The sequence below is a fragment of the Fistularia commersonii genome, chromosome 4 (assembly GCF_037954325.1).
Source record: "Fistularia commersonii isolate RoL2024-O1a breed Wild chromosome 4, RoL_Fcom_v1.0, whole genome shotgun sequence".
Classification (NCBI taxonomy): Eukaryota; Metazoa; Chordata; class Actinopteri; order Syngnathiformes; family Fistulariidae; genus Fistularia; species Fistularia commersonii.
The window spans coordinates 18,276,954-18,304,334 of record NC_141287.1 but is presented as its reverse complement, the minus strand read 5'-3'; the positions used below and the strand labels follow the sequence as shown (position 1 = coordinate 18,304,334).

General features: G+C 40.5%; 1 protein-coding gene across 3 annotated transcripts; it reads right to left on the bottom strand.

Moving 5' to 3' along the window:
* Window positions 1-926: 926 nt before the first annotated feature.
* On the bottom strand, window positions 927-26,764 carry ppp1r9ala (protein phosphatase 1 regulatory subunit 9A-like A). Of its 3 annotated transcripts, XM_086145738.1 has the most exons (20): window positions 26,630-26,764; window positions 24,066-26,106; window positions 15,793-15,925; window positions 15,348-15,468; window positions 14,179-14,283; window positions 13,682-13,817; window positions 12,816-12,974; window positions 12,661-12,714; window positions 12,188-12,417; window positions 10,989-11,085; window positions 10,768-10,897; window positions 10,470-10,621; window positions 8,859-9,186; window positions 8,720-8,777; window positions 8,567-8,638; window positions 6,785-6,986; window positions 4,994-5,038; window positions 3,802-3,918; window positions 3,007-3,195; window positions 1,724-2,027 (listed from the first exon to the last, which is right to left on the bottom strand). In XM_086145738.1, exons 2-20 carry the CDS (start codon window positions 25,959-25,961, stop codon window positions 1,869-1,871), a joined length of 4,383 nt encoding a protein of 1,460 aa, XP_086001864.1. In that variant the 5' UTR covers window positions 25,962-26,106; window positions 26,630-26,764; the 3' UTR covers window positions 1,724-1,868. The 3 variants fall into 3 exon arrangements, with proteins under 3 accessions (XP_086001865.1, XP_086001864.1, XP_086001866.1); XM_086145739.1 differs by lacking the exon at window positions 4,994-5,038 and having other exon boundaries at window positions 927-2,027; XM_086145740.1 differs by lacking the exons at window positions 3,802-3,918; window positions 4,994-5,038.
* Between the last annotated feature and the right edge of the window lie 617 nt (window positions 26,765-27,381).

Sequence of the window (27,381 nt, the reverse complement as noted above, 5' to 3'; positions counted from 1 at the left end):
TTTCGCTGATTGTTGAAGACCATAAATGATAGATTATCAGTTTGCCATCTGTTTACTTAGATCTCACATCAGCTTTTAGTGTTCGTATTTAAAACCGAACAGTTTGAGTAAAATAGCTGAAATGGAAAACTATCTGGGATCGCAGTATTATTTTTTTCTCCCCGTCTATTAATGATTAAGTGAGATCAAGCTTTTCAACAGATTGGGAGTGGAAATGTGTTCACCTGTATACGGCCAACAGCCAGCAAATTCATCTTTAGTCGAATCAACTGTGTAGCCCGGTAAGTTGACACGAGTTCATGGTCTCCAGTTGCATAATGAATGTGTTGTATTTCAGTACTCTAAAGGAGGAGCCACCAGAAACATTAAAACAAATGGCAGCATCAACTTTCGTATTAAATCTAAGCTCTTCCTGGAACTTTCACAAAGACCAGATTAATAACAGGATCGTTGACCGTTTAACCTGCAGCTACCCATGTTTAAAGGGACACAATTTTTAGCCCAGAAATCACCGCCCATGTCAAAACCTGTTGTTACAACTGCAATTGGCTCTTTATTATTTGATTGGATCTTTCAACGTATAATTGACAATAGAAGTATTTTCCCCAAAACAGAAGCTGGGAAATCCTCCACCTACAAATATTTAACTCCCATCACTGAAAAGTCAATCAAGTAAAGGACTGAGTCTCAGTGGGCTGGGGTTCAACGATCATTCTTTTTTTTTTTTATAATTCTAAAAAACAAAAAACGTCCATATTATTGATGACTAATTATGGCTTTATCTGAAAAGTGATAATGGTCATGTGAACCTTACCGAGTGAAATGTTCTATGTAGTCTAAACTCAAATATCTATTTTTATGGCTCCTGGAAGTCTGATGCTAGCAGCTGATTACAACTTTTCGACTCAAATAATTCCACATGTCTATTCAACTGGCAGAACAGTTAAAATTAGTTTATTGATGCAGTTTGTACCAAGAAGTGTTTCTCTGATTCGGGAGAGGTGAAAACTGTTTTCTTGCGGTCAAACATGGTGTATAATACATAGAAAAAGAAGCACTTGGGTTCAGCTCATCGTTCAGCCTCACATTCATACACGATACTGCTCCCGGCGATCAAATCCCTCGTCAAACACGCGCCTTACAATCTAATGGCCCGGGGAAGTGGACATGTAGCAGACATGCATGCATTCCATATTTACACACGGTACCATCTCAGCCACTCGCAGCCAGGGACGGCCATCACCTGGTCCCCACAAGGTTTCTTTGTGACTTTGTATTCAGCAAAGATGATGGTCTCACTATTCTACTTAGTAGAAAATTTAGATAGTAAAAAAAATGAACAATTGTAATCAAGTAAAAAAAAAAAAAAAAAGTAATGCAGTTAATTGACACATGTATAAAACTTATTTATACATTTTAAACCTTGTCACCCATGAAGCTTAAAAGACAAATATAGTGCTTTTATCTTAACTGTACAATAGTGTTTCTGCAAGAGTTGTACATGGAATCAAGCATGTTGTACTGACAAAAAAAAAAAAAAAAGAATACACATTTGACTTTCATTATCATGTTCAATAACTACATTAGATCTTTGAAACAGACTTTTTAGTTTCTAACTTTACAGTGGTAAAAAAAAAAAATCTTTTTGGTCACACCAGCCTTTTTGATGTTCCCAATTTCATAATGGTTTCGAGCTAAATTTTAATCCAAAAGGGACAACCTTTTGTGATGAAATCCCTTTAGCAGGCTGAGGCGCTTCGATTCAATTCTATGACGTGACAACAGTGATGTGGTAATAAACGGTAGTGTCAGAAGGGGAGCGTTGTATCCTTCAAGATGCACTTAAGCTGAAAGTCTTTGCTGGTCCTTCAGCAGAAGGAGTCTGTACTGGCTGGTAGTTTCCCACTGCGTCGGACTTCCTTCTCTCGCTTTTCTCTCTGTTTCTCCAGCTTCTCCTGGGCCTTGCGCATATCCTTCAGCTTTTTCTTGATGGCTGACCGGTCACTTTGACTTGACACACCCAGTGCCTGAAGAACACACATATCTATGGTGTTTCTCATAACATTTGACAAAAGTACGGACAACAAAAGAGTTATTTTAATCATTTGTTTAGCTTTTAAAAGTAAAAGAATGAACTATCAGAAGTTCCTATTGCTTGCGATGACATCTTAAGATTAACTATGATAAACAGTATAAAATGTCACCATCCTATTTCAATAAAATCAGTCAATCAAATCTGAGTGGCTAGATTTAGGAGATTGTAGGCTTTTATTTAAGGAAGTAAGAGTCAAAATAATGATGAAAACGATGATGTCAATGAAAAACCAAATTGAGTTCTTGAAAACAAATTCTAAATAACGGCAACTGAGCTCAATGTTGTCATCGTCTCTAATCCTCTCACCATTTCTTCTCATTGGAACCATTATAATGGCTCTGACTCAATTACGACAGATTAGAAACAGACAACCAAAATGCAGCAATAAGGAGCAGGAGAGTAAAACCAGCCAGTGACAGGTAAAGTAGTCCCTCGCCATATCGTAGTTAAGTTACGCATTTTCTAGGGTTGCCACCAATAGGAGTGAGGTGTTCCTTATCCTGGGCCCTGATTCGCTCAGCGACGGTGACATCATTCTCTGCATCTCCTGTGCATAGCATGCATTCAGCATTTTGCCTTGTCCGTTTCACATGGGCGTACGATGGCGACAACTAGTGTTACTCTGCGCTGTTGTGTTTTCGGGAATCATACTTGAAAGTTTTTGATTTAGACCCGGACTATGACACAGCAACACTCTGCTCCTTCTAAGGTATCTAGCGCTGAATCTAAGTGGCAGAGGAAGACGCTAACCAGGTTAATATTAGTGTGGGAAGGGTCATAAAGCTATAAAATATATATAAATTCAAATATAGTTGCGGATTTTCATTTATTGCAGCTTGTTCTGGGATGTTACCCCCATGATAAACAAGGGACTAGCCTTATATTGATAATCAATATTCTATGATAAGTACCTTCAACTTGTCGCTGTCCAGGTGCAAAAGCTGCTGACCGTCCACTCCTTTAGCAGAGAATTCCGGTGTGTATTGGTCCATATTCATACCCATTAGCCAGTGACAGACCTGCTGATTGGTCCACTCAGAGACGGGTCGGTTCTGCCACTGATACTCTTTCCCTGTTGCCACCGGTTCGTCATCCAGAGTCTGTTGGGGGGACACAGATAACCACAGTGAGATGTGAAACCAAAGATACGTCACGATGCATTTATTTCAGAATGAGCTCGCTCAGAATGATCAGTCAAGTAAAGTGTGCATGGAGCAAAGAAAATAACACACAGTGCAAGTTGAACAAAATAGTGTGCAGTGCGAAATTTTTCAAGCCGAAACATTTTCTGAAGACATCCAAGCACCAAACATCACCAGTCGGACGAGCCTGAAACATTTTACTGAGACTGAAACATAAGCACGAGATGCTGAATCGTCACCGAGCAGGCAGCAGAGCAATCCGATTCTTCCGAGGTCTGTCGAGCTTGAGACAAACGTGAAGCACGAGTTTCATAACAGAAACAAAACTTCGGCCGGCTGAAAGCACAACGGGCTATTGAAAAGCTAGACCACAAGACTTTTGTTAAGACAAAACTATAAAGCTTTCATACACACATGCAGCTATTCTATTTCCTCTCTACTCGTGATTTAATCACAGCTATGAAGAAAGGGGGGCTCAAAGAGCATGCTTGAGAATGTTCCCTTTCAGCTTCATCAAGGCGTCCCACACAGCTTTTGTGACTGTGCAGCAAGGAGAACACTCACCTCGCTGGAGGAGAAGATTAAAGTGTGGGAACGCCCAGAAAGATTGGGTTCAGCAACTAACCCAGAGATGTCTGAACTGGGACTGGCAGGGTTAGAATCATCTATGACTGAAAAACTCTGGAACAAGTGGAAACAAGGAACGCATTTACACAAGTATAAAACTACAGGTGGTAAGAATATTGCTACTTCCTTTGCAACTGATATTGTTGTGACAAAATAGCTAGGAGTGACAATCCAGGGCTATCAGAAAAATGACTTTCATATGTGTTACTACAGGAACATCCATCCACCGATCTACAAATACTAGCACTACTACTACTACTACTAATACTACTAATACTAATGACACCAAAAAATAGGTATGCGGTGATGTTTCAAATTGGGAAACTAGAAAGAAGAACTTGTCTTTTGGGGAGTGTGTTTGTTGAATATTGGTGGATATCTACTGATCAATAATTTATATGTAAGCCTTCTGTGCATTGATATGCACAGACAGTATTTTGTCTAAATTTAATAGTATCCTAGCTTCAAATCATGTATGATGTTCATGTCACTAAAGTAAGAATTTGCTGAATATAGTAAAATTGGGCAGCTTTACATTATGTCAATGTGAAATATTTCAAGTTTATTTCGGTGACAGTACGTTAACACAAATGTAAAAAGTAAAAAGAATCAGCTTCATGATAATCTTGTTTAAGCTAAACGATATCAACAACTGCTATGGAAAAATGCAGACAACTGAGCAAGAATATGTTTACTTGGTAAAATTTGGACAGATCGATAGATCGATTAAAGGTGTCGAAAAAAAGAAATCAAAATAAATGTGCATCAGTGGACTGCATGCTGCTGATCTAGCTATTTGTGAATTTAACTTCAGTTTGGTTTCAATGTAGAATTAGTCAATGTTCACAAAAAGACAACTACAATCTTGAAATTATTGTTGATATTACCCAAGGGCAAATGTCCAAGTCCACACCCAGAGGAAGAACTTTGAATTAACTGCTGCACAAGCTTTTCTCAAGGTGATTTGAAGGGGAATGAATTACTTTCCGGTAACACTACCACATACCCAGTACAGAGAAAACAAAGGTTTAGTGTGTGATGACGTTTTAAATCTCACATCTACATTTGTTAGTAACAATCTACCGTGTAGACTCAAGTGGGAAGCGTATCAAGAATCAGTATACTGTACCAAATCTAATGAGCGACTGAATAAAGAGGACCAGGAGAGATTTGTCTGTTTAAAGAAAACATAGTTCAGTGAGATGTATGTTCAGCCAGCAAAGTCCTGACAGAAAGTACCAGAAAGTACTCGGCTGAATTACTAATGCCACTTACTTAGCTCTCTAACTTGTTCTTACAACCCATGGCTTGAACTCATTAAACAGTGTCTTGAGAATCTCTGCCTGACCGCTGTGTGTAGGACAGCCAGCCATTTTCAATTACTTTGTTTGATGTATCTCTATTTGCAAATTTAAAAAAAAAAGGCTTCCAATCCCCACAAGCTCTCTCTTATGGCTTACACATGGATCTAGTTACTGGTTGCTGATGACACATTTGGAAACTGGAATCAGGAGTTTGAAATTATGCGTACACTCCTTTTACCATATTATGGTATATAAATATAAATCATGATGGGAGGACACTTAATAGTCCCAGAAAGCGCAAGATGTTCTAACACCTTCAGTTGGTTGTGCTGATGAGGTCGAAAACGTCTTTTTTTGTAACCCCTTTTTTATAGTATTCCACATATTTAAGGTTGTTATTGCCTCCTCAGATTTCCTAATCAAAACAAAATGTCAGCAATTGTGAGCATACAAATATTGAGCAATACACTGTACTGTGTTCTGAAGTAGTGCTACTTTATTCTACACTGTGCATTTATCTAGATAAGGCCAGTGTTGAACTACAGATTCATTTAGGCTTGACCAATGTGGAATTTGTGGTGCTGATTTTGATTTTAGAGAGATAAGATTGAGCAATCGTGGCATGGGATTAGAATGGGAGTTGTGCAAAAAGCTTGCATTAATGTGGTGATATTCCGAAGATTGCTTTTGTTGAACCCATAAGTATCAAAAATACTAAACATAATAATACCACGTAACCTGGGTGCAATCTATTTCATAGGGCCAAATAGCACAAGGCACCAGGAAGTGAAACAAAAGAGTGTGTAATAAAATGGTCGACAGATTTGATCCACCATCTCAATCTGGTGAGCTACAGAAACATGCTCCGCTGTAATTAGGACAGCATTATCTTGGAACTTTTGCCGACTCATCCAAATAACAAATTATTGGTTGGTGACTATTATGGATTCATTAAAGTTATACTAAAAAGAGAAAATGAAGGGGATATTTCACTTTGTACATAAAAGAAAAAATTCATTCCACAATGTGATGTTCTGTTTGTCTTAAGCAGAAAATGCTGAGTTTAAAAAAGATGATGGATCAGCAATAAGTCAATTTATAGTATTGTGGAGATTTTTTAAATGTTCAAAAGGGATTTCTTTGTCTGGTGGAAACTGATCTTAAAAAATAATCTAGCATGTTTGATGGTTGTTTTTATAATCCCATTGTTCCTTGGCAACTTGATAGCTTTACCAAATCATATGAAAATCTGATACTAATCAAGTGAGCAGGGGAGTAGGAGAAATGTAAGGAAAATGCTCTTTAAAAGGTCAAATTATGGAAAAGACACATTTTACAAGTCAAATCTGTGGTATTTTAGTTATTTTATTTAAATGCTTTCAAAAGGCCGATTAGTATTAAAATGTGTATTTAAAAAACTGTTGAAACTTGTGGATCCTCTTTCATAACAAGAAGCAAACACATCTGAGTTCATTGGAAATGTGGAAATAAAGTCTCTGGAATAAAGTCTGTACTTGGCTGACATAATAGCTGGTCACTGGTTTAAAAAATGGCCAAAAACACTGGATCCTGTGTCTGACCTTAAATCGCAATTCAAGTGACAGAAATCTCCATACCTTATTCTTGCGATCCTGGCTTTGCTCACTGCTGGTTTCGGTTGCAGTGTACGGCAGGCTGCTGCTGGATGAGGACGGTTCCCTGTCCCTGTCCCGCTCTCTGTCTCCGAACCAGGAGAAGGGCATGCATGTGGGGATGGAGGTCATGGATTCGGCGGGAGACAAGTTGCCCCCAGATTCCTCCAGTAACTCTGCAGACCCTCTGCATAATACCGACAGAGGAAGTTGTTAAGATACTCATCCTACCATAGATAATTGTTTGTTTTCACCGAGTGAGAGGTTATTTTCAGGAAAGCGCTTGAAACGTTTTCCTAAATTATCCAAGAGGAGGAACATTTATTAGAAAAAAAACAACCAAAAGAATTTAGCTTTTCATCTCTCGCTGCTTTTAATTTTTCTTTTTTTTTCTTTAAATTTCTTCAGTTTTTCTTTGATTTACTCCACTTTACAGGCTTTCCACTTTCATGAATTTGCATTTGAGGAAATTCTTGCACTGTATAGTGGAGGGCTGACAGTATTGTCAAAGCGTTATCGGTGTATTTGATCGATAAACTGGTCCGGGTGGGTGAGCCAGAGACCTGACCTGAGGGGGTGTTACCGTTGAAACGCTCGTACCGCAGTATTAGCTTAGCTTGCGGCTAGGACTACACTACTGGCTAGACAGCAATGGCAGAGCCAGGAGTGTGTAAAAAGAAAGCGCAAATACAAGCAGGAGAGCAGGTCATCCTTTTCCTGATGGGGAGGAATTATATTTATTCTTGTGCGGCAAAATGGGAAGACTTTCTATTAGAAAATGCCTGACTTTTAAAGCCTCCCTTCAGCGCACATCATGCCAACACAGGCTCATCTTCACAAGCACAAGGTGAACATGCTGAAAAGTAACCTGGGTTTTTCCTTTTTCAAAAATGTCCAAATTGTGTCTTACAGTAGGTCACATTGGTGTCTGCTATTTTCCACACTTGGAACAAGTGAAATCCAAACCATGCACTGCTCTCTCTCGCTCTCTCTCTCTCACACACACACACACACACACACACACACACACACACACACACACACACACACACACACACACACACACACACATACTGATGGAGTGCCCAGAAGTGCATTCAAGCCAGGAAAACACATACAGTCAGGTGTCCCACTGAGTGAACCCAGGTAAGGAAACACAACTTTGTTTTGTGGCTCTTGTTGCATTTTATGACCTTTCATGCTTGCCAAGTTAGCCATAACTAGGTGACTTATTAATGTCAATAGTATTGATAATATAGATAATAGAGGTGAAGAATGCGTTCAAGTGGTTGGAATGGATGGAGAAAAGTGTCCGGGGCAACGTGTGACAAAAGAACGAAAGGAAAGGTGTACAAGACAATGGCGAGGCCAGCGATGATGTGTGGTTAAGAGACAGTAGCACTGAGGGAAAGACAGGAAGCAGAGCTGGAGGGGTGATGAAGATGGATACAATCAGGAAAGAGTCCGTCAGAGGAACAGCACCTGTTAGATGTTTTGGAGATAAAGTCAGAGAAGCCGGACTGAGATGTTTAGGGCATGTACAGAGGAGGGATGGTGAATATATCGGTAGGACGCTGAGGAGACCTTGAGAAAGACCAAAGAGAAGATTTCTGGATGTAGTGCAAGAGGAAATGAAGTTAGTTGGTGTGAGAGGAGGACACAGAGAATTGGATGGGATGGTAGTCGATTCACTGTGGTGGCCCTAGAAGAGAGTAGTCGACAGGAAAAGAAGAAGTCAATGGTATTGATAATGTGTAATAGGAATACCTGCTGTCCAATGAGACTCTCATCGCCTCCTTGTCATGCTTTTTCCCTTTGCCACCTGACTTCCGGAGGCCCCTGTGTTGGTAACCATGAATTATAAAGTGCAGAACTTTGGAGAGAATGTAGTAAAAGATTGAGATTGCTGTGAAGACGTACCCAAAGTCGGGGAACCGTCTCTTGGGTTTTCCTGCAGATGCGGACTCCATTAAGTCATCTAAAACAAATCAAACATCAGACTCGGTAACAACAAAACGACAGGAACCCTTGTTGTCACTCAGCTCATTTTGGTCTTTACCTTTGGGTTCTTTCGTCTTGCCTTTGGACTCCCTCTTTTTGACGTTACGCATTATTCCAGAGGGTGAATGTGGGGATGAGCTGTCCTTTGGAGAGGACAAAGAGGGGCTTCTGCTGCCTTCAATGCTGCCTTCCTGTGACTGTGACAGAGACGGATTGCTGGACAGTTCAGGTTTACTCTTTAAGTCATCTTTGCTCTCCCCAAGTTCATCTTTCTGTCCATTCCCTGGATAACAGACTGGTACTGGGAGCGACAGGCTCTCTTGAATAGACCTCCTTCTGACTGGTTCCTGTTCCTCCTGTTCATCGTCCTCCTCCTCCTCTGTGTCCTGAAGAGAGATTACTTATGGTTCAATCAAAGTAAGGAGGGAGGAAAGATTAATATCTCAACTCCCACAGCTGTGTCTGGTTGATTGAAGAACACACACCCTGCCTGACACATCTGTTAGCCTTGTTTTTCAAATTAGAGTCCAAATGTACAAGCTAATTTTACTGTTGGTGTAATTTTTAGGGGTGTAAAATAATTAAAAATTTCAATTACACTAATTGAAGGGCTGCTGCTGATTCATTTAGAGTGATTTTCATTAATACATACGGATTAATAATTGTTATAAGTTGTGGCTGCAAATAAATAAATAACGGACCAACTGCACCACATTTACCAACCACATTTTTCCCCCTTTTTTTAAAGAAATACTTATCCACATTAATGTGGCCCTCTTTGGCCATCTGCTGAGACAGACTTGTTTACTTTATCTGAGGCCCCTATATTCCATGAGGGTTTGGCGCAAGCTGGGCGTCGCGGTCACCAGAGAGCGTGCAGAGGCATCCCCAACTAATGTCTGCTTCGCATTGATGTGGTAAAGCTGGAAGTACTTTTGTAAAGCGAAAACGCCTTTCCATCTTGTCTTGTTTTTTTTGTATTCCAAACTCCCATCCAGTGGCCAATATGTTGTTGAGTCGTCCATCTTGATCAAGTACGTGCTACCACCAGACAGTTTTTGAGCACCCAATCCGCAGCAGTGTGTGGCATTGTGGCATTTTGAGTCACTGTATGCTGTACATGTCTAACTAGTGTTAAAATTTAATTCAATTACTCGTGCTGATTAATTCTGGATGAATGTGTTAATTTTGACAGCCCCAGTAATTTTACTCTGTTGTATGGCATCAAAATAGTGCATTATTATTTTGAAAATGCAACATGACATTGCTAGTTATTTCTTACCATCTTATAGAATGGACTGGTTTGGACTGGGGAAATTAATGTTAAGATGGAACAGAAAGTGCAAATGTGGTTTCCTAAATACTAAATGGATAGACTAGGCAATGGTACTATAAGATGCCCTCAGTAAATCTCAACTGTGATGAGTGTGGGTTTTTTATATTCACATTATTCGTACTAATAAATTATCTGTTCATTATATGATTGTGGGCACAGGATGTTTTTGTTATGAATTTTTTCCCCTAAAGATGGGATTTCAAATTACTATACCTAGCTTGTATTTTGGATTTCATGTTGTACCTTCCATCTGGCTGCAGGGGGCTGACTTTTCTTTTTTTGTAAACTAACAAAACTCAGGTTAGTGACATCTTGCAGCTATTATCGACTGACCTGTGAATGACTTGAGACAACTGTGAGATTCTCCTTCAGTTTGCTTCGAGATGGGAGCTGCCGTTTGGCCTTCTGGGCTAAAAGGCCTTTAGCTTTGTGTGCACTTGTGTCCAACCGTTCAGTCTCAGGGACCAACTCAATCCAATCTTGCTCTACAGAAATGGAAAAATTCAAATGTTTGATGCTTACCAAGATTTACAAACTTTCAGGATTAGGTTTGGAAATTCTTTACACATCGAAAGATATGATACTTGCACTTCTGTCATAAATCCAGTTCAATTTCAGTTACCCTTGTTACCTGGCAGCGAGTCAAAAGATTGTGTAGGGGTGACTGGATCTTGGAAACTTTGTCTCTTCTCTGCTGCAGAGTCTGGACCAACGTGAGGCTCCACAACCGAGTCCCCCGTCCTGGACTCCAGGGCAATTAGCTGCACACAAAAGGGCACCCAGATTTATCTTAGTTTCCCTCGAAAGTCTGCAGCGGTGCTTAAGAATTTACTCCCGAGGGTGGGGTCTCACCCGCTCCTGCAGGCTGTCCAGTTGCTCCTTGTACCATTTGTCTTTTTCATCGAGACTTTTTTTCAACTCCTCCTCCTTTTTCACAAAATCTATTTCCCTGCAGGGAAAATGTTAATGTGATTGTGAATGCGTATTCATGCGAATTCACAGAAGTCACATAATGTCATAATGTAATCAAGAAACAGATGGATAACTTGCAATGTGTTTTGACATTTTAATTTTTTTCATTATACACTAACATTACTACTAGTAAAAATAATACATAGCTATGTTTGATATGTCCCACAATATGAAACCTACAAACATGTAAAAACCCCAAACCCCAGAAGTTTAATATTAAGAGTACCTTGATACTACAAAAACCCTTGTTACATGCCCTAAAACCCAAAAGGTCCTTTCCAAATAATAATTCAGTTCAGCAAAACCAAAAAATCTGTGTTGTGGTGGCTTGTCCTGATTTCAAACATTATCAGAGTAATATTCAAAATCTATAGAGGAAATTCCAGTGTCATGTCTGTTTATGTGGCAGCAAAAGGCACAATCGACATTAAAAAGAACAAAAAAAACATCAAAACATGAAACAATAACTACTGTCACAGTTAAATCCCACAGGGAATGCAAAGGAAATCTGAGAAAATGGATTTTGTATTATACCTCACTTGATCTTGAGAGTGTTTTATCTGTTTTGAAAAGCTCCATTGTCCCTTATTTTACTTCTGTCTTAGATAATACTGCTAAAGCAAACTCCACTTCAATATGATTTAGCACTTGTGAATAGTAGGTATGTAACTTTAGCTTGGTATTTGAATAATAGCTTTTAGATTATCCAGTGTTGTTTAGATTTTTCAGTATTTTGCAAGTCTCTTTCTACATTTGCATTCAAAGTAGTCCAAGAATTCAGTTTTAACTTTCCTGTTGTATACCATGGTCTCATTGGCCAACATACAAAGAATCACATTCTGTTCCATACTGAACAATTCCACAACTAAGTGCTACCTCTATTTTGTGATTTCATGCTAATAACTCATGGTATTTCCATACATTTTGAATTTTTTTTTTTTTTGTACCTTCCAATTGTTTATGTAATCACAGCCTACACTAGTTTTTTTAGTACAGGATTCTACTGATGGAATAACTTTAATCCACTGATTCCAGTCAAAATAAAAAGTTTAGTATTGTGTAAGTCAAAACATGCTCACTTCTGTTGGTAGTCCTTTAGTAGTTTCTTGGCTTTGTTGTACTTCTTCTCCAGGGTCTCGTACTGGGCCTGAGTCTCAGCTAACTGCTCATTAACACTCTTACAAAGAGCCTGGGTCTCCAGCCAGTAACTTTCCAACTTGAGGATCTTCTCATTGCCATCCTCGATCTTTTGCTCCAGTGCACACTCCCTGGCTTCCCACAGTGATTTGTCCTCATCAGACATTCTTACCTATGCAGATATTGACATTATTTAAAAGTTACTGCACAACTGATAAGTGCTAAACTGAACAATATTTCTCGGACAAAATGAAATGATTATTTTATCACAATACTGAGTTTACTGAGAGCGTTTTGACCAAACAAATGCCACTCATTACAACTGCATGTTGTACAATGTAACATTCAATTACCTTTACTAATATGAGTATTTCGAAAAGCTAAACAGAACAAATTCTGCATCGTAGTCTCATACCTTTTCCTTTAGGTGCTGTATTTCTGCTGTAGCAATACTATGTTTGAGCTGCAGCTATGGAGAAGAAGAAGCAACCAATATAACATTTGATTTTCTTGCATATTGAAGTTTTGATTTTAAAACTCATGAAACTCGTTGAATGTGAGAAACTGTACCTCTTTAAACTTGAAGGCCATCTGAGAGTTGTCCATGTTGGTGGGCAGAAACAAATCCTCTGATACAGGCAACTCGAATACCTCTACGTTCCGCCCCGGAGAGAAATTAGAGCCGAGAATCCTCTCCTCCACTCCCTCTTCTTCCTCATAACGCTCCTCCTGAAATATGACATTGTGAATGGCATGACGTATTTGCAAACACGAACACACCCCGCATGCCGATGAACATGCCCGGTGATTGTCACCAACACTCCCAATGGCATATTCTGGGAGGAAATAAATGTATCACATCCAAACGTCCTAGGATGCTCTGCAGCAGTTGTAGTGTCTGTAGCATTTTTGTGGCATCGAAAACATACAACCTACGCCCTTCATCATGTTGCATCATGACTCAAAAATGATGCCTTGTGTATCAGACAACTGATTGCAAATTCCAGTCTTTTGAAATGAGTTAAGTGGGCGGCATTTCAAAAGGTAAACACTAACCGAATTATTTGGGATTTGTTTTGGCAATTTTGCAACTGAATTCATTTTACAGATGTATCTCAGAGGATACCAAACCAACTAGCTTGAGTGAGCATTGCCTTTCAGTAAATTATGTTACATTCCTACAATTCCAGTAAATCTTACATATTATATTGTTGACAGTTAAAGTTGGGACTTGTGGGTGCTTGAATGGAAAAAAAGCAAACATTCCACAATTCAGGCAGACAGGCGGTACTTAAAAGGACTCTTTTCAAATCAGCAGACCGATGACACCGGCTTACTCATAGTCAAACATTCATTTCCTAGTTGAGACTCGACTGGTGTGGTAAAGCTTACACCAAGTGGGCTTTCCATGGATTTCCACAGACAAGGCGACTCACCTCTTCCGTGGAATGTTCATAAGGGTCATCTAAGTGGTGTTGCTGCTGTTGCTGATTCTTTTCTTGCTCTAGTGTCTCGCTTATGAGGCGGGCCACCTCACTCTGTGTCCCAGGCTTTTCTCGACCAATCAAAAACCTGTTCAATAGAATGGGTTTTGGGATATATATATATATATATATATAGTGGTTGCAAGCAAACCAATTATGGCACAACATTCTGTGAACATGGAAGAGCTTTTTTGTTTTTAGATACAGGTTAGATGCGACTTGCTTCCTTTTTTAATAGTTCATTCGACTTTGATAAACAATAGCCTGCAACAATTACTTCTTTACAGTCTTTTACTTAAAAGACCAAAGCATGAGTTCACAACATATTCAGCTCTTCAACTGCTACTGTATTTATTAGTATGATATTGAACAGTAGCTCTCTTTTGTCACAGAAACAATCTTTGCAATCATGGTATTTTAGGAGCTTAGGAAAGAGACTTTGAGCTGACCTCACTGTGCCTTTGGTGTTCTTCAGGACTGTAGCTGCAAACAGTTGGGTAACTCCCACTAGACTGACACCATCCACCTCCACTATCTGGTCATTCACCTGAATGCTAGAGGGACAGAGAAGAGTGGTGACAAGATAATGTATTTTCAAAGAATTTCCACTCAACGGTCAGGCACTATCTTCAAGTGAATGTTATATTTGGAAACACAAACAGAAGTCTCAGTGCAACTGCCAAAGACAAATCTTAGATTGCCTGGGAAACAGGGGCAGTGAGACTTTTTTCTTTGACTTCTACCAAATGTTATAAATAGAACCATCTGTGTGTGTCTTGTCTTGTGGGTCTGTGGGCTCAGGGGGGGTTGATGAATTCCAAGCATCTCAAATTAAAATGTATGGTGGTGCAGTGTACAGATGGGGTGTGTCGCGGTTTCCTGAAGTATATAAAGCAGTCAAAGAGTATGGGCAAATTTGGAAGAACCTACACAGTATTCAGACACATTGTATGACTCATAGACACAAAGCAAAATTTTCACAAATGGAACTGAGATTGTCCTGACTAAACAGCAGATCTCTTCGAAATATCTCGATGTGTAATTGATAATAAGATAATAGAGCCAAGGAACCTAAATAGTTCCATGGCTGGTTTTATAGCTCTCCAGAAATGTTATCAACACACAAGGGAAATTTACATGGTTACAGTCATGCCTGAGAAAAAATAGAGTTAACCTTGCCTTTACAACATAGGTATCATAAGGTGGAAAATCCTGGTTATTGTGACCACTGCCTTGACAAAGTCTGTGCAAGTCATAAATATTGTGTCACTGTTATGCCTCGCTGTGTGTTTAAGTCAATAGATGCAGTGGTAGGATAGAATATTCCGTCACTTAGCAGGTGGCAGAAAGTCACTGCTGCCGCACTATTCAACTCAAGTCAGTCTAAAACAAAGAGCTGCCATACAGTAACAGCTCACTTCAAAAGCAGATACAGGCGTATTTACACGTCGGTCTTCCTTTGCTGAATGTCTGAATTTGCTGTACAAATTTGCTCACATGCTAATTCATGCTGGCACTCTTTAGTCCTAGGAAAAACAGCAATGCGTCATAATCGTGGGATTTTTTTTTGCACAACAGTAGAATAAAAACTGTGCTTGTAGGGCCAATGGTTACTCACCGTCCATCTCTTTCAGCTGCTCCCTGCTCTGTTATCGTTTTTACAAAAATTCCAAGCTTCTCCAAACCCTGGTCAGCTCCTACTCCCATGCCGATGATGCTGATCCCAAGCCCATTGTCTCCTACATGCAGAGAAAATATTCAGGACTTAAAAAGGGAGGAGAAAACGAGTTGCTTGCAAATGGCCTTCATTACAAATGTTTTTTGGAATTAAATGCTGTTTGGTTGATGTATACTCTATAATTTGATACCATCTGTCCACAGAAACATAGCTAATTTAAAATGTGAACCACAGTGACAACCCTAAAACATTTAAATACACCGACTGTGGTCCGTACTGTTTGCCTTTGCAGGGCAGCGTGGCTCGTTTTTTTTTCCCTTTTAAGAACTGGTCTTCACCATTTGCCTACAACTGAACGCAATATGGCTTTTGGGTTAGCAGTCACCTTTTTCAATCTCCACAGGGAACACGTCCATCTTCTCGACTCTCTTCTCCAGCTCGTACTCAGCAGATGCTGCAACAGGGTCCACATCATCGTTGCGCCGATCATATTCCTCATTAGAGAAGGTACTAAAGACCTGTGTTGGACAAAATATTGAGTGCTTACCATCAGTGAAAACCTATGAAAACAGTAGTGCACTTTTCTTCAGGCAAAATTAAGATGGATTTTTTTAATTGGACTTATCTATACTTTTTTATTATGGTTTTTGTGGTTCTGACTTTGTTTAATAAAACTGTGTCAATTTTCCTCTCCAAGGTGGTGCATTGTGGTAGGTGCACTCTTTAGTTATTTAACTGTCTTAACTCTATTTATAATTTTTGTTGAGTATACAGCATTTTGGGACATACGTTCAAGAGTTTTTTGCACCTGTTAATAAATAGTTAACGGCACTGGAACTAAACACAGTACAGTTTAGAAAACATCCTCTGAAGGACTTTGATCACTGTTTTTAAGAAGCTGTGAACTTTGCAGACAGGCTTTGTAAAGCTCCGGATGAATCCCTGTGGCTGTTTTCTGGTTAGAATTATAAAGCACACATGCACACACACACACCCACCCGCAAAAGTGCATGTACGCACGCACGCGCACAGGGACAGAGAGAGCAGTACAGTGCAGTAAGTAGGACACAGCTGGGGAGTAATAAGCAGTGGCTGTAGCACGAATCAATGCTCTGAGGTGACAAGTGTTGTCATCAGTACAGTATTACTGTCGGTGTTATTTTTTTCTTTCCTAATAATAGTTACTAACTTTTTTTTCATATTCCTCAGTCAAGTGCCTAATTGACCATCAACACCCTCTGCGGTTATTTCATAAAACGGCACTCCTGTTGCTGTTAACATCAAATACCACTCATACTTCCAGGCAGAAATGGTATGCATAATCCACTCAGAGTTACCCTCCCGGGGGCAAGCTAAATTGAGCAGTGCTATTCTATATAAAATGGATTGGAAATGACCATTTGTTATGATTGTTATAGAATTGCTTTCAGAATATGTGGTTAATTCTGTATAAAGACAATGTTGGCACATAACAAATGCTATGTCAGCGGACCTGTGACCTATGTTTTGAAAATAAACCACTCTAAGAAATTAAGCTGTAACTGCAGACTCCACCAGGATTTAAGGTTTGATTATGGGTATTATGTGTGAACAAGCATGCAACGAAAACACCCTGCTTTGTCATCATTAGCCCCCATATTCTGGGTGGAGCTGTGATAATGGTAGTGGCAGAATGTAAGAAGACGCTGACTAAGTTACTTACTAGTAGTACACTGATAATTTTGCTCCCTTGAGGGCAAGGGGAATGGAGATTGATTGAGCCAAGCAAAACAAGGGGTGGGAGGGAGATGCCGCTTGAGATGCAAAAAAAGAAGGAAGTTTGAAAGTAGATGCCTTGAAATTGTAAGATTGTGGCAATTTTAGCATAACTGAAAATCACATTGAAAAGAAATAATTACAACTTCAGGGTTAGACTTGAAACTTCAGACGTCTTCTTTCTCTTTGAAGATTCTACCCAAGTGTTACAGTAGATGGAGAGACTAAACACAAAAGTTCATGGAGGATTAAGTCTCTTCTTTGACATCTTTACTTAATGAAGACCTTTTATTTATTTTACATGTAATAAAAGTCTAGACCACGCATTTGCAAGAACAGGTTCAGTGAGATCTATAAAAAAATCCCCCATAAGTGCTAGAATTAGTTCAACTCTGACCATATTCTGATAAAAGTTTGACAATTTGCTGCAAGAATACTCAATTGATGTATGTGTCACAAGAATAAAGTGATACTTCATGTGCTTTTATACTACCTTTCCCAATAAAAGGTTCAACTGCACATGAAAAGTAGTAAGTTGGGTATTATTTGTAAATTGAATCCTATACTGTGAAGTATGGAGTATTTGAAGTACATAACTCGAACACAATGTCAAAATATTCATTGTTCTAAAAGGATGAAGAATGTGCTGCCAGAGGTGCAGCAACAATATCTAGGTTACTAATTAGTCAGTGAGAACGAGGAAATAAGGTTGTATGATAACAGGTATGTTTCACACATTTGCTTCGAGGATGTATGATCAAATTAAGTCAATATTTTGAAGGTGGGTCGGAAAAGGAAAAATTGTACGTCGTATCAAGACAGTTTTTGTTCCAAAAATCTCTTTCTATCTTATGTCTCCTCCCACTGTAGCCTCCGGACAGAGGGGTAACACCAATCCTCACCATAAGGGTTGTGACAGTTATCAGAATGTTTTGCATATTTCAGACAGTGTATTAACATTCTGTTGTTAAAAATACCACGTAAAATAAACAAGTAGAGACTTGTTGCACTTGCCCCCACACAGGGAAAAAACATGCGATGCAATTCATGTGGTCTCTATCCTCCATCAGCCTGAGTGAAGTATTTCTTTTATGTCTTGTTCTGTTTTCTTACACTTCTTTTTGTAGATAAACTTCACAGAAAAAGACATACTCAGCAGGCACACAGCTGCCAAATTACCTACAAGCTATGGGTCATTTAGACTCTTTTTGCAATTAAAACTAAAAGTCGACGAGTCCGAAAACATTTGAAGGTCCTTCTATTAATAGGTCATAAAAAGCTCATCTACATCTAATTTAGACAGCTAAAAATGACTTGCTGAAGTAGAGCAGACAGAACCATCATTATTGCTCAAAAATGCTGAACAACATACTTTGAAGCTTAAATAATAAAGGCTCAAAATCTGGGCTAATAGAATATAGCAAGCACCACTGCAAATTGGGCCTTGCTGCAGATCATCTACCCAGCTCAAGCTTTCCTTTTAGCTCCCCGGCTCTGATGTCTGATTTTCCTGTTGCAATGGACTATCAGAGCAATTAACAATAATGCCCAATAACCAAATCCCTCAACAATTGTAATTGTTGCAAGTGGCAGAAATCTTAACTGTCTACTGTAATCAGATGAAGCACAAGTTTTGCCCAGTGAAAAGAGTAGATGATAACCAATTTTTTATACTGTAAAACGGATAAAGGCATTAGGTTTATTTACGGTGATCCCCTCCTCAAAATTGCTACATTAATGTACTGATGTGGGTCCATAGAATACCATGCCATCTTAATATTTCCATTTCTTCCGAAACTATAACGCCCCAGAAGTATGTGTTATTATCTGTCTAAAGTGGTCTATCCTCTCATCATACGCACACAGGCACAGATGTGCTCAGATCTACACACATGCCCACACTCCAAAACCGTAACCCTTTCCATATTTCCCCATATTCCCCTCCCCACAAAAGAATACCAATGTGGGAAATGAGTCAGCAGCTGCAAGAAAAGCAAACCAGAGAAATCTCTTTCCAGTGCAAAATGAGGACCGACCACTGGATCAGGACGCGGGTAATGTAAGCAGACCTACAAAAAGACAACAAATCAAAGAGTGCTATGAGAGCCAGCTGGGGCAGGGGTGGTGGCTTGGCACAGATCATAGAGTAATTAGGAAAAAAACGCATGGGGCCCAGTTTTCTAGTTGTCACCGCCAGGAAAATGAACAAAATATATATCTAGTACTTCCTCACTGTGCTCAATATTAAAATCCTCTCTGAAGTTCACAGTTGCTGAGAAAAAAACAACGTTACATATATATCTTCCTCGAATATTGATGCATGAGCAACAGGAATAAGTGGCTTATGAAAGAAGTAGAATTCCAAATTGTAATCATATGTCCAACAGAGCACATGCAGGAACAGGCTCAACAGGTTTCTTTTCTAGACAGCACGTTTATCCTCCGGATGCTGATCAAAACATTTGGCACAGATCATGGCAATCTTCAATTTCAAATATGGAGTTTGGTGCAGTTTGAGTATGAGGCTGTCGCATACAGCCCAAGACTAATCCCACGCCATGATGTTTAATGAGCAGCATTGAGCTAAGATCATTAGTATTCAATCCTACACAGATCCCCCACCAGCCCAGGTGCCGAGATGGAGCAGAGATCCTATGAGGGCCTCTGTGCTGGTCGGACGAGGGTGGAGTCTTGCCAGGAATTCCTCACGACAGCAAAAGAACCTTTTCAGATAAGAAGTACAAATACTATGGCTCCTCTTACATAGCAGATTCACTGACCAGTTATTTCAAATATGGGACATGTATTTGGGTCATTTGCAGTAGAAGAGTCATGTTACATTGGGCAAGTGGTAAGGGGACTCTGTTCATTTGCTTTTATAGAAGAACAGAGGTGTGAGGGAAACCTCTACCTGGCTGACAAGTGGCGCCGTAGTTTACGGTGAATTCGCTACTATTCAGTGGACTTGAATGATTTGCACTTTCCCTTGGGAGGCAACAAAATATGACAAAGTGCCTGTTTCAGATGCTTTTTATAAGCTGGAGCATCCCAAAACACTTTCCTGTTCAGCCTTTTTGGTGCTACTTTTAAGTTTCCCATTGATAAAAAGTAGACAGTTTGCTAGGTTCGTACTGCATCCAATATATGCCATCAGACAGAATTGTGGATGGAGGAAGGGGCAGTTAGGGGCACCAAAATGCCTTCTGTTGTTAAGGGGCAGCTGAGCTCACACTTCTCCATGACAACTCTCATTTAACACAGGGATGGTAAATGCAAATTACTTTCAGATCAATGGAAACACATGAATCTTCTTCATGTAAGGTTTGTTTTTTATTTCAGCAGTTAATGCGATGTGTTTGCTACCTATTTAAAACCCCAAAAAAGAACTGAAAATCTTCTACCCGCAGGTCACTATACCATTCTTGGGATCTATTTTTTTGAAAGCAAATTGCTCGGGGAAACAGATCCGTTCAAGGAAAGTATCATCGACAGTAACCCACAAACAATTTGAAAACGGAAAATACATTGTTTCCACCTCGTTAAAGTAGCATCCATGCCATCACATGAAATGTACGGGTATTTATAAAAAATCCTAACAAAGGTGTCTTATTGTCTGCAAGAATGTAAAACGGGTTAACTCTGGTCATATTCTGACTACATCTGCTTACTTGCTGACAGGCTTTCAGCTTATGAACATCATTAAATCACAAGAGGCAACAAGAGGGTGACGTGGTAGAACTCAGCTGAACAGAGTCAGAGCAACATACTTCAACAGGTGAAACAGGGAGAAGTGAAGACAGGGGAAGCAAAAAAAGAAGAAAAAAACTACCCCCTGACTGGAAATATCAACAGGCTGCATGTGATGTCAAAATGCATTTTCTCATTTTGTTTGTCAGAAAACAAGACGAACAAAACTCAAACCGACCCCGTAGGTATCCAACAAAAGTGCTGTGCAATGAAAGTAGGTAACACACCCGCAGCTGGTGCGTTAATCATTCAATAACCCCAGGGCATGTGTCATACGCAGGTCCTGTAACCACCAGGAAGCACACCCGTGTACGTGCAAACTTTATATTACAAGGCCGGGTTTGTATTTGTAAATGAAACAATATGATATATTAAACTGAACCCATTTTAGCAGTGGATCGTTTACTGCCAACACATCTGAAGTGTATATGATAGCACACTGTACACTGAAACAGCAGACGGTGGAATGCAGTATTTCAATGTTGTCCCACTGAACAACGCTGTGTCTACAGTATGTGTAAGAGTACATTGAATAAATACTACAGAAAACAGTCACAATGCATTTCAATCTAGACAATACAGTTCTAATTTCAATTTTATACTTCACATTTTCTTTGCAACTCCACTACACAAAATGTAAAACAGACTTATTTCCATAGCTTTTCAGCAGCCAAAAATATCTAAATGAGCAAGCTGTCAGTAATCATGAAACTCCCTGTACTTCTCCTGACTGCCCTAGAAATCCGTTTTTTCCACTTTGCCCGTTCAGCCTCTCTGATAGGAGTGATATGTTGAATGTCCTCTTCTTCACAAAGAAAACCTTTCTTTTACACAGGACACCAGCTCTGTAAAAAGGACTCAGGTTACTCAGGGACCTAATCCCGTTGTGAGACAGGAACACAAAGCAATTCCTTTCTCCTAGTCAGCGACAACACAAGTGGGCAAGCTCAGAGTGCACGTCTAACCAACAGATTAAAAAGGCGTACGAGGAAGGCTCTAGGGAAGAAGCACCTGTCAGCCTGCTTTCAGGTGGAAATACTGGCTAAGGAAAACTACATAACTAACTACAGCTTTGTTGCTGTTTGTAGCTCACACCAGACACGATGCAAGTGCTTTTTGCTGTAGTGAGCATGTATACTTGTGCACTGATGTGGCTGTGTTCTATGCAATTACAATGCTGAAATACTAGTTGGCGGTGAGGCTTCGATTCGACTGTGTTGAATTTCTTTGTGAACTTCAAACACTACTTCCCTTCTATGATCTGAGTGAACCCAAAAACCGAAAAAAGAAAACTTGGGTTTAATGCATGAGGGAAGGTCCACCATCTTAGACAGGCTCTTCTGTGTCAGAATCAAATCACTTGCAGACTTTCAGCTCGATTTGTACTTTTACTATTGTGGAGTTGATACATAATTTAATCAAGAATTTTAAGAGAAAACAACAACGTACGTCGGGTTATCCAAACAACACTTGTTTGGAAGTGAAACGTCATTTTAATAAACTAGATTCTGAAAAAAATGAACACGTCAGCTGTTACAACAGTTACAACAGTTGCAACACAAACCCTAGTGAATAACAGCAGCGCATTGGCTTTCCAAGCTAGTTAAAACACAGCCATTACAATGGTAATGACTGGTGCATACACTACTGCCCAGCACAATGGGGAAACACTGGGTAATCTTTTATAAAGTACACAGTTCATAGTGCATAAAGTTGGATTTCTTTTTTTCATACTATTTGTTGTTATGATATGACAGTGAAAACTATCCTCTATGCAACTTACCTGCTTAGTAAATGGCACACTAAATTTGAACCATTTTCAAAATACATGTGGAATTCACATTGGATTTGTAACTTGTAAATTCCATCTACAAATCATGAAAAACTATGCTTCACTGCAACATATGTTTCATGTAACAATCAAGTGCATGTGTAATACTTGGTCCCCTCACATTCAATTACTATAACATATAATGCTAGCATTTTAAAGATGTAACAAAGATGGTATGGTAACAGAATATTTTTAGCGAGTATCTTCAGCCAATTCATCATCTTGACATGCAATACTTCCCTCAAAGAAAAAGGGTCCAAGGAAATGCTTGCGGAAATGTTTATGGACAATAAAAAGTAGTGATAGTAGAGGATATATTAACTGCTCAAACCTCATGTCACCTATTTCCCTTGCAGATTGTAAGAACAGGGTGTGATTTTTTACAGGGAGTAGTCACAACATTGCAAATTGTTGTGAACTACATCGTTGTGTTTATCTCTGTCACTGCTCCACTTGGGGCAAAGGAGGCGCACTGTTGTTTGCGTGCCCTCCGGCAGCCTCTCATCCCCTCTACCAGGACCCCCTGCTTGGACGGCTGCGATGGTGGGGGATCCACACCCTCTGATAACAGCAGATTTTGAGGCCTGGATAAACATGAAGCTGTTCATAGGCTGTGTGGAATGCGATAGAATAATTTATCTTTCCCTGTTTTAGCAAAATGTTGATGCGTTATTTTGACAGTGGAGCCTCTATGATGAAAGATATTATCAATGTTACACATCCCTACAACACCCATTAGTGTTTTCAGCTCATGATGTGAGGCAATACCACAGCAGATGACAGCAGCTGGGATATTAATGAAGAACACCAAATTATGATTCTAGGAGGGACGTGTATGTGTGAGTGTTATTTACAAGAGTATGAAATGATCAAAACATTATGTTAGTACGAGTAATATTGTTCTTGTATGCGTTGTTTTCTTCATTAATAACACACTTATTAAGGGTCGCTTGTCTGTTTCATAGGTTCCACACCAAGATTTCTTTATAGCTATCATTTCAAATGTAAAAACAATTTATATACAAATAATAAATGTCCCTCAACTATGTGACGCATTCACCCTACTACTCCTGATCTCTACAGTTCTTGGACATTCAAAAGTCAAATCCCTGATTTCCTCAGCCGCTGTTTATATTGATAATGATTGAAATTTCCTTGAGAGTCCAAATCGATAAACCCCAACACACTTGATTCTCAGCAGCAAATGACATTTCAGATGTCTTTATAGAAACACCACGAACAGACCGTTGTTAAATCACCGCTCCCTCGTTAAAAGGTCAAAGATACGAGTAGCTATTGTAGAAATGTAAGTTTTAAATATTTACCAGAATTGGATCGGTGGAGAACTTGATCTTCCTTTTCGATGGAGGGCCTTCTTCATCTGAAAGCCCAGGGACCTCATAACAGTCATCATACTGCCCGTACTCAAGGTCCTCCTCCCCCTCTTCGTCCACTTCTTCCTCCATAACCACCTGGTCCAAACTTTTATCATCCACAAATGCGGCATTCTCAATCCCAAACACTACTGATGAGGCTCCGTCTTTGTTTCTGTGTCCACACTGCTCCTCCAGTTCCCGTTCCTCTTCTCCAATCTCGTCATCTTCCTCAGGATTATCTTCACCATCTTGACCCACATCTAAACAGCCTTCCTCTTTCAGCCCATATCTATCATTATCCTCTAAGACTCTACCTTCACCCACAGGCTCAACCAACTTTTGTTTCTCTTTCGTCGCATGCCTCACCATGACATGAGCAGAGGAGTTTAGGTTTTGCTTTTCAGGAGCAAAGGTTCTTTTCAGGTCTGTTGTTGGGTCTTTGGGTCCTTGTTGCCCATCCTCCTCCACAGCACTGTCCTCAACATTCTCATTTTCATTCTCATCACTGTCAGATGACTCATTCTGAACCACAACGAGCTCTGCCCTGACCATAGCCACCCCCTTGGAGTCCAGTGATGACGTCTGGCTGGATGTCTTATCCCTGGTGGGACTTTGAACAGTATTGTTCTTACTCTTGGCTTTTTCTGAGTATTTGGTCCTTTTGGTGCTCTGGGAGATACCAGCTGATTGACCAGGCTGCTTCAGGTCCCTTGGGGAAGGACTACATGACTGACCCTCATCCATACTAACAGTTGTCCCACTCGATCCATCACGCTTGTAGGCTTGGCTGGCGGGTGCAGTTTGCTCCGGGGACGGCGGCGTGTGAGTCACGTCAGTTTTTGGTGATACAGTTTTGTGAGGTCTATTAGTAGCTACAAAGCCTGGTTTAAGTCCAAAAGTAGACCCCGGGGATGCTGGCTTGTTAACAACACAAGATGCCTGCGATGTATGTTTGTTTGTGGCATCAGCTGACGACGAGGAGTTACCGGCTTCTTTGACAGGAGAAGTTGCCTTATGTAAGCTGCCCCTTGTTGGAGAGGTAGGCCTTAAGTGGTCAGCGGTACTTCCTGGTTTAACGGACGCCATTGCGCCTTTTGAAGCAGCGATATCTTCTGAGTCATTTCCAGCCATGTAATTCTCCAACTTCTTGGACATTGGTCCCGCGTTCAGCGACACTCTAGACACATGTCTCTTCTCAGTATCGGCATTCTCATCTTGTCGACATTTATTTGCCGATGTAGGGGTTTGGTCTATTTTTAAAGCGGTCTCAGAGGAACCTGATACTTTTCTTGGGCTTTTCCCCTCATCAGATGCACTTCCGAAAGATAAACGATTTACTACTCTGTTTGAAGACTGTTTTTCAACCGCGGGCTGTTCTGTGATGCCCCTCTCAAAGAGTTTCCTCGTCACTGAAAACTTCTCCGCCAAAGCAACTTTGTCAATCTCTGTCTCCTCGCCCTTGGGAGTTTTTTCCAAATTTACAGCTTCGGGGCTCGCAGCATTGTTGTAGTTGACTCGGCTAGGGTTGACTGGAAACTGCACCTTCGGCGGCGACACCTGGGACACATCGGGCTTCGGGGTTACTTTCACATCCTGGCATTCTTGTTGCTGACCGTCCATTTGGAGGAAAATATTCTTGATCTTGTTGACTCTGGTTCCAAAAGGCCTCCCCCTGGAGTCCTCTCGGGAGTCGCTGGACCCATTTGCATAGGATTTGGCGGCGCCCTCCGATTTCGGACCATCAAATGAGCACTTAATGGCGTGGAAGTCAGACTTGTATGCGTTTCTGTGTGGGGAAGCGCTCCTCAGCGTCCTCTCGCCTCCTTTATTTTCCGCTTGAATCATTTTTTCCCTCCTCCTTTTTTTTGTTTCTAATTTACAGCCCAATGTCGAGTTTGACTCGGTGTTTGTTATTTCCTGCCCGCTTCTACACAGGCGCTGCCATGGGTCCGGCGGAGCTTCTTCAACTAAACACGCACAGCCAAATCATCTGGGAGGGGGGAAAAACAGTTAAAATATTTCAGCCCCGAGCACGGGTTCTATTATCTTTCAAACGCTGGCAATAAAAAAAAGTTAACGTGTAACTACAAGTCATTACATGTTCATTGTAATAACGCGAAAGGTCACAAAATATTCACTTGAATCACGAAGTAATGCGACAACGACAGCGGCGTCGTTAGTAGCATTAGCTTGATGTGTTCCGATGTTGACCAACTTATCGTCGTTAGCAAAACCCAACAATTAACAATGAAACGCAAGCTGTGTGTGTTTTACTCCGCTCCCTTACTGTGGTGTAACTAAAACTTTGGTGGTAAAGCTCCACGACGCGGGAGAGACACAAAAGTTTAGGCAAACGGGGGCCAGCATTTTCAAAAACAGCCCCGGTTTGTCTCATTCAGCGACTCATTGTGTCAGTGTCCAGTAAGAACCGCCGGAAAAACGGCCACGGAATCTCGGCGAAAGGTAAGGGAACTAAAGAGTAGAGGCGAGGAGTAAAAAAAAAAAGCTCTCACCTTGTTCGTGCTTCACCGCGCAAAGCGCCGAAAGATAGCTTAGAAACTCCTCTCTTCCACGGTTTCAAAGTTGTGCCCTCTCCCCGCTCCCCGCCATCATTCCCCGACCCAACGTTTTCCTGCCTCCCCGCACTTCCAGACCTGTCGCGGCCGGTGCGCGTCCCCGAGTCCGTCTGTGCGGCGCGCCGCCCGCGTGCACGGGGGGGAGTCGGGAGCGCGCACACATTCCAGGACTGAACCCGCTCCTCCTCCTCTTCCTCCTCCGTAACTCCACGCGGATTTACAATACAAAAGCGTGGGAAGGCGCTTACTGTACATTCTCCTCTTGCAAAAACTCAGTTTGACTCTATAATCAAACTGAGTTATTTTTCCAGTCGAGGTTTGGCAATAAACAAACGAGTAGGTCCATTTGTAAAAACTTCCCAGACTGGATAGAATTGAATTGCATTCCGATTTTCACCTCCAGACATTGTTCAGATTATGATATCACTATTCTTATCACAGCCCAATCACTCATCACTGGTGAAAATGAGTGATTTCATTACATTTGCCCAGCAGCCTCTGTTGCAGGGGCGTCCAAACTGTGGCCCGTGGTCCATTTTTAATTGGCCTGCAGCAAATTATAAAAATATAATTGAATATGTCTCACACATAAAACTTGCGCTTAAATCTCTTCACACTGTATCACTATGTTGTACATTTTTGGGGTCTGGTTTGAATACTGAAGAGATTGATGTTGCTGTGAGCTATTT

Coding starts and splice junctions, on each gene's coding strand:
- ppp1r9ala (XM_086145738.1), bottom strand. CDS start 25,961: ATGATTCAAGCGGAAAATAAAGGAGGCGAGAGGACGCTGAGGAGCGCT. Junction 15,469..15,792: donor CCCTGTGGAGATTGAAAAAG/GTGACTGCTAAC, acceptor CTCTGCATGTAG/GAGACAATGGGCTTGGGATC. Junction 12,418..12,660: donor TACAGCACCTAAAGGAAAAG/GTATGAGACTAC, acceptor ATATCTGCATAG/GTAAGAATGTCTGATGAGGA.